Source organism: Oryctolagus cuniculus, assembly GCF_964237555.1.
Source record: "Oryctolagus cuniculus chromosome 17 unlocalized genomic scaffold, mOryCun1.1 SUPER_17_unloc_1, whole genome shotgun sequence".
Lineage (NCBI taxonomy): Eukaryota > Metazoa > Chordata > Mammalia > Lagomorpha > Leporidae > Oryctolagus > Oryctolagus cuniculus.
Window position 1 is genome coordinate 1,380,169 of NW_027208202.1, and position 7,705 is coordinate 1,387,873.

At 39.2% G+C, this 7,705-nt stretch overlaps 1 protein-coding gene across 1 annotated transcript; it reads right to left on the reverse strand.

The window, feature by feature from the left end:
- Positions 1-1,416: 1,416 nt before the first annotated feature.
- On the reverse strand, positions 1,417-7,495 carry LOC100340298 (zinc finger protein 585A-like). The gene is given in 3 exon segments (XM_070067641.1): positions 1,417-5,665; positions 6,844-6,936; positions 7,186-7,495. Coding segments are annotated over 3 exon segments (3,099 nt in total). The 5' UTR covers positions 7,388-7,495; the 3' UTR covers positions 1,417-2,861.
- Positions 7,496-7,705: the final 210 nt, after the last annotated feature.

The following is a 7,705-nucleotide window of genomic DNA, read 5'->3' on the forward strand; positions in this document are numbered from 1 at the left end:
TTACTACTTTATTACTTTTGGTATTTTTTTGTTGTACTGGATACCATTAGTTGAACTCTTTATTTAACACACAATTATTCTTAGGTGTTTAAGTTTAACTGAAGAGTGACCCTGTTAAATATGAGTGGGAATAAGAGAGGGAGTACAGGTACAGTTTGGCACATGCTCAACTGGACTTACCCCTAATGGTATAGTTAGAAACATGCCAGGGGATTCAAATTTAATTCCATCAAGGTGGCATGAACCAATGCCATCTGACTAGTCAAAGTGATCACTTTTAGTTCATAATTGATCATAATGATAGGTCTAAGAGTCAAAGGGATCATATAAACAATAGTGTCTGCTAATACTGATAGAATTAAAAAGGAAGGAACCATAAAACATGGGAAGTAGGATACACAGCAGACTCATAGAATGGTAGATGTCCTGCTAAACAGCACTCTGGCCTCAGAATCAGCCCTTAAGGCATTCATATCTGGTTAAAAAGTCCATGAGAATACTTCAGGCATGGAAAGCCAAGACACTGTGGCAAAAAAAAAAGTGACCTAAATGAAAGATCTCTGTGAGATCCCAGCAGAAAGTATGAGCCATCAAAGAAGGAGGTACCTTTCTCTGAAGGGAGGAGAGAACCTACAATTTGACTATGGCCTTGTCTAAAAAAGATCAGAGTTGGTGAACTCAAGAGGCTTCCATAGCCATGGTAGCTCATGACAAGATCCTCGGTTGATTACTGACATCTATTTATGAGTGTCAATTGTTAAATCAACAACAGGAGTCACTGTGCACTTACTCCCCATGTAAGATCTCTGTCCTTAATGTGTTGTACTATGTGAATTAATGGCATAACTAGTACTCAAACAGTACTTTATACTTTGTGTTTCTGTGTGGGTGCAAACTGTTGAAATCTTTACTTAGTATATACTAAATTGATCTGTATATAAAGATAATTGAAAATGAATCTTGATGTGAATGGGATGGGAGAGGGAGTGGGAGGTTCGATTGTTGAAGGTGGGAGTGAGGTTATGTGGGACAAAAGCCACTATAATCCAAAAGTTGTACTTTGGAAATGTATATTTATTAAATAAAAGTTAAAAAAAAAGAATCCCCCATCTGAATTCTCTGATGTATGATAGATTTGTGACAAACGCTTTTTTAACACTATTAATATTTATAAGCTTTCTCTGTTACATGCGTCCCTGTTGGATAAGATGTGATTTCCAGCAGAAAATTTTGTCCTAATACTTACATTATTTGAAGGGAAACTCTTCCACATTCAATATATACATTTTCTCTCTCTCTCTCTCTCTCTCTCTCTCTCTCTCTCTCCCTCCCTCCCTACCTCTCTCACTCTTTCTTTCTATGACAGAAAGAGTTAGAGAGACAGAGAAAAACATCTTTCTTATATTGGTTCTCCCCCAAATGGCTGCTGCAGCTGGAATTATGCCGATCCAAAGCCAGGAGCCAGGTGCTTCCTCCTGGTCTCCCATGCTGGTGCAGGGGCCCAAGGACTTGAGCCATCCTTCACTGCCTTCCCGGGCCACAGCAGAGACCTGGACTGGAAGGAGTGACCAGTACTAGAACCCGGTGCCCATATGAAATACCGGTGCCACAGGGGTATGATTAACCAAATGAGCCACAGAGCCAACCCCTTATTATATTCTCAAAGTCTCTCCCCGTTCAAATTAGATGATGGATTATGAGGTATGACCTATGACAAAAAGCTTTCCCACGTTTATTTCATTCATAAGATCTCCACTTTGTGAATTCTGATGTTGTAAGCTGAGATTTTGGCAGACCTTTCCAACTCTCATTACATTCATAAGATTTCTCCCCCATGTGAATTCTCTGATGTCTTGTGGGGTATGACATCTAAGTAAAGGCTTTTCCACAAGATTACTTTCAAAGGTTTTCTTCCCTGTATGAATTTGATGATGTGCAATGTGGGCTAAGTTATGGTAAAAGACTTTGAGTCATTACATTCATAAGATTTTCCCCATGTGAATTCTGTTATGCTTGATGAGGTATAATTGGCACGAAAGGCATATCCACACTGATTATAATCTTATTGTTCTCCCTTGATGGATTCTGTTATTTAATGAAAAGGAACTTGCACAAAAAGGCAATTGTGTGGAAAATTCCCTGTTAATTCTGTGATGTTTTATTAGTTGAAAATTATAACAAAAGGCTTTCTACTACCATTATTCATGACATTTCTCCCCATGTGAATTCTCTGATGCTTTGTGATGTTTGTCATATGAACAGAGGCTTCTGCACAGTCATTGCCATCATACAGTTCCTCTCCTGTGACTTCTTTGATGTTCATTGAGCTCAGAATTGCATAGAAATTTGCAAAGAAAACTTTTCCACAGTCATTACATTCATAAGGTTTCTCCTGTATGGCTTCTCTAATTATTTACAAGGCTTGACTTTTGGCCAAAGGCTTTTCCAAGTCATTGCATTCAGAAGGTTTATCCCCTGTGTGACTTCTCTGATGCCTTTTGAGGTTTGACTTATGGGTCTTTACATTCATCAGGTTTTTCCCCTGTGTGAATTCTCTGATGTGGGTGCTAGAGCTGACTTACTCAGAAAGGCTTTTCCAGTCATTACATTCATAATCTTTCTACGCTGTGTGAATTCTCTGATGACTTATGAGGATTGATTTGTGACCAAATGGTTTCCTACAGTCATTGTATTCATAGGGTTTCTCCCCTGTGTTACTTCTCTGATGTAGGATGAGAGATGATTTCTTCAGAAAGGCTTTTCCAGTCATTACGTTCATAAGGTTTCTCTCCTGTGTGAATTATCTGGTGATTTATGAGGCGTGACTTCCAGCCAAAGGCTTTTCCACAGTTACTGCATTCCTAAGGTTTCTCCCCTGTGTGAATTCTCGGATGATTTGTGAGGTATGCCTTCTTGCCAAAGGCTTTCCCACACTCATTGCATTCATAAGGTTTCTCTCCTGTGTGAATTTTCTGATGAGTTATGAGCTGTGACTTCCGGCTAAAGGCTTTACCACAGTCATTGCATTCATAAGGTTTTTCCCCCGTGTGAATTCTCTGATGTAGGATGAGACGTGACTTCCACATAAAGGATTATCCACAGTCATTACATTCATAAGGCTTATCCCCTGTGTGAATTCTCTGATGATTTATGAAATGGGACTTCCGGCCAAAGGCTTTTCCACAGTCACTGCATTCATAAGGTTTCTCCCCTGTGTGAATTTTCTGATGCGTTATGAGGCGTGACTTCCGGCCAAAGGCTTTTCCACAGTTACTGCATTCCTAAGGTTTCTCCCCTGTGTGAATTCTCGGATGATTTGTGAGGTATGCCTTCTTGCCAAAGGCTTTCCCACACTCATTGCATTCATAAGGTTTCTCTCCTGTGTGAATTTTCTGATGAGTTATGAGCTGTGACTTCCGGCTAAAGGCTTTACCACAGTCATTGCATTCATAAGGTTTTTCCCCCATGTGAATTCTCTGATGTAGGATGAGATATGACTTCCACGTAAAGGATTTTCCACAGTCATTACATTCATAAGGCTTATCCCCTGTGTGAATTCTCTGATGATTTATGAAATGGGACTTCCGGCCAAAGGCTTTTCCACAGTCATTACATTCATAAGGTTTCTCCCCTGTGTGAATGCTCTGATGCTTTGTGAGGGTTGATTTACAGTGAAAGGCTTTTCCACAGTCATTACATTCATAAGGTTTCTCTCCTGTGTGAATTTTCTGATGAGTTATGAGGTTTGGCTTCTGGCTACAGGCTTTATCACAGTCATTGCATTCATACGGTTTTTCCCCCATGTGAATTCTCTGATGTAGGATGAGACGTGACTTCCACATAAAGGCTTTTCCACAGTCATTACATTCATAAGGTTTCTCCCCTGTGTGAATTTTCTGATGAGTTATGAGGTGTGACTTCTGGCCAAAGGCTTTCCCACACTCTTTGCATTCATAAGGTTTCTCCCCTGTGTGAATTCTCTGATGCTTTGTGAGGACTGATTTACAGTGAAAGGCTTTTCCACAGTCACTGCATTCATAAGGTTTCTCTCCTGTGTGAATTCTTTGGTGATTTATGAGGTGTGACTTCTTCCCAAAGGCTTTTCCACAGTCATTACATTCATAAGGTTTCTCTCCCGTGTGAATTCTCTGGTGCTTTGTGAGGGTTGATATACAGCGAAAGGCTTTTCCACAGTCACTGCATTCCTAAGGTTTCTCCCCTGTGTGAATTTTCTGATGCGTTATGAGGTGTGACTTCTGGCCAAAGCCTTTCCCACACTCATTGCATTCATAAGGTTTCTCTCCTGTGTGAATTTTCTGATGAGTTATGAGCTGTGACTTCCGGCTAAAGGCTTTACCACAGTCATTGCATTCATAAGGTTTTTCCCCCGTGTGAATTCTCTGATGTAGGATGAGATGTGACTTCCACATAAAGGCTTTTCCACAGTCACTGCATTCATAAGGTTTCTCCCCTGTGTGAATTTTCTGATGCGTTATGAGGTGTGACTTCTGGCCAAAGGCTTTCCCACACTCTTTGCATTCATAAGGTTTCTCCCCTGTGTGAATTCTCTGATGCTTTGTGAGGACTGATTTACAGTGAAAGGCTTTTCCCCAGTCACTGCATTCATAAGGTTTCTCTCCTGTGTGAATTCTTTGGTGATTTATGAGGTGTGACTTCTTCCCAAAGGCTTTTCCACAGACATTACATTCATAAGGTTTCTCTCCCGTGTGAATTCTCTGGTGATTTATGAGATGTGACTTAAGGCCAAAAGCTTTTCCACAGTTATTACATTCATAAAGTTTATTCCCTGTGTTAATTATCTGATGCTTTATGAGGTGTGACTTCTGGCCAAAGGATTTTCCACAGTCATTACATTCATAAGGTTTCTCACCTGAGTGAATTCTCTGATGATTTATGAGATGTGACTTCTGGTAAGTGGCTTCTCCATGTTCATTAAACACATGAGAATTTTCCACTATGTGAGTACTGTAATGAATTGCATGGCAGAATTTATAACTGAATGATTTTCCACAAGGCTTACATGCATAGGGTTTCTTCCCTATATGTGGTCTATGATTTATTTTAAGAGGTGATTGATCAATGACAGGTTCCAAAGAACTACTATATTCATAAACTTTCTCTCTTCTGGGACTTGGTTGATGCATACTGAGGTTAGAATTTTTATGGAAATCATGTTCTATTTGAGTTGTCTTACCAATAGTGGCAGTGGATGTACTACTTTCTACCATAAAATGCCTCTCAGATTTACAAAATATATTTTTCCTTTTGAAGACTTTCCCTTTTCCAATTGGTTCAAATGCCTGTTGCACAGTCTGATTTTTGTGCTGTTGATTAAGAGCCTCACAGATCTGGAGAGCATTCCCAGGTACATTAGTAGCATCAAATTTTTCTCCAGTTTGTAGTTGAACAGGCCCACAGTGGGGATACACATTGTGACATACATTGCATTCTTCAGGTTTCATTCCTGAATAGATTCTCTTTTTGATACTCAGTTTTGGAATATGGTTTGAACTTAAATGAAGTGTTCTTCTTAATTCAATTATCTTGGGAGTTGATGTCTTATTGTTTTTCATAATATTCTGATTCAGATTTTTGTCCTGACTTTTCTGGTTTTTCCTAATCAGATCATCCCTTTTCATGGCAACTGAAGTGAGAAAAAAAACAGTGCTGTCAATAAATCAAATATAATTCTTTTTCCTGGCATACTCATGTAAAAGGAATGAAGTTACTTGTATTTAAGAGGGATAGAATTAACAAAATGAATACAAGTCATTGCTTGGAATGTCTGCATCCAAACACAGTGCCAATTTAAGCCCAGGATACTCTGCTTCAAATACAGCTCTCTACTAATGTATACTATGGGGCAGCAGATAATGGTTCTTGTGCTTGGGACCCTGTGATACATCAGATTGGAATAGTTGGAATGCCAGGCTTTTGATTTCAAATTAGTCAGACCTAACTGCTGCAGGTATCTGGGGAGGTAGCTAATAGGAAATCTCTTTCTCACTGTTTCTCCTCTCACTGACTTCCTGCCTTTCACAAAGGTGAAACAACTATATAAGATTTTAAAGAAAGGACATATGTTTAGTAAAAATAATCACCTATTGCCAAGAAATCAATTTTTCCTTGTCCTATTCATTCCAGTTCATTTTTATAAAATTGTCTGTTTTGTACTTCTCTGATATTTCAAACATCAATATGGGAAACTTTTACTGGATCATTTTCTTGCAGGTGGAGAAGAGTTTAATGTGTCTGTATTCCAAGCAGGATCACATTTAAGGGACAAGATTTGCATCTGTGGTAATCTCATGTTCTGTCTTCCCAGGGAAACAGCATTTGTGGGATTTTTTCTAATGAAAAACTGTTTTATATGCACTCTATTACAGTTTCCCCATATTTCTAAGGAAACCTGATATCCTCAGCCTCTGAGAACTACAACAGTTGCAGAAAGTTCCAATGTACCACCTTCGGTATACATTCACAAGAAATTTAAAGAATTTGTTTCTGTAGACCAGAATCTGCTTAATTTCTTGAAAATTTATTTCTATCTCATTGTGAAGTTGTCATCCCTAGTGACCTCCTTTCATTTTTTACATAAACACTCCTCTGTGATAATATGCAATTCTGGAGATTTTGATCAGTTGCTGATTTACACATGAAACTTCATTTCCTTTGCCTTTACCAGAGATACTGATCTCCATAGATACTGTAGAATAACTGTGTCTGAAGTAAGACTTGGAAAAATTTCATAAAAAGAGCACCACTCAACATCTGCTGCAATGATTCTACTTTGGCCTCCCTGACCATTATGTACACACTGACCTGGAAGGCTATGATGTAAGCATTCTTTCCCCATCCAGGGCTCTGCTCCTTGCTCCAACTTCAAGATCAAGTCAGGTTTGGTCATGCAATGCCCTATTAATGGAAATAATGTAACACTTTGTGAAATCACTATCTTGGGTTAATTAAAGGTGAACAGCTTGGTCCAGGAGCTATGCAACAAATGTTCCAATTTGAATTCCTTCTCAGATAGTATATAATCAGATTTTTCATGGACTCAAATTCTATTCCTGTCCCTCATTTATAAAGTTGATAAATAGTGCTCACTTATTTGTCAAATAGTGAGAAAATGTTACCATTGGGCATGTGATGAGTGTCACTCACCCAAGGAGAACAGGCTGCTGTAGGTCTCCAGCATCACATCCTTGTACAGGATTTTCTGAGCTTGGTTCATGTTCTGCCATTCCTCCCAGGTAAAGTACACAGCCAGGTCTTCAAATGCTATCATCACCTGTGATAGAACACTCCTGGTCAACATGTCAACTCTGTCACATAACAAAAAATGGCAGTTGTATAACTTCTGCATGCATATGGAGGAAGAAGGAAGGATGCCATTTCATTTCAGATTTGTTGAGCATTTGGACAGCCACACAGAAGCATTCAACAGGGGATCAAACCTGTGGTATAAAGGCTGTGAAAATTGCCCAAGCTGGAGGGAAACAGGAATTTCTGTTCAGAAAGGCCTGACTATATCAAGGGCAATTACACAGTAGGCTGAAAGGGGGACAATAGTCACTCTGGAATGAGCAATGTTCAGAAGAATGTAGAAGTATTCAGGGAAAAAGACAAGAAACCATCAGGGAAGCTATGAAGAGATTGTGAACAGAGAATTTCCAGGAAAACA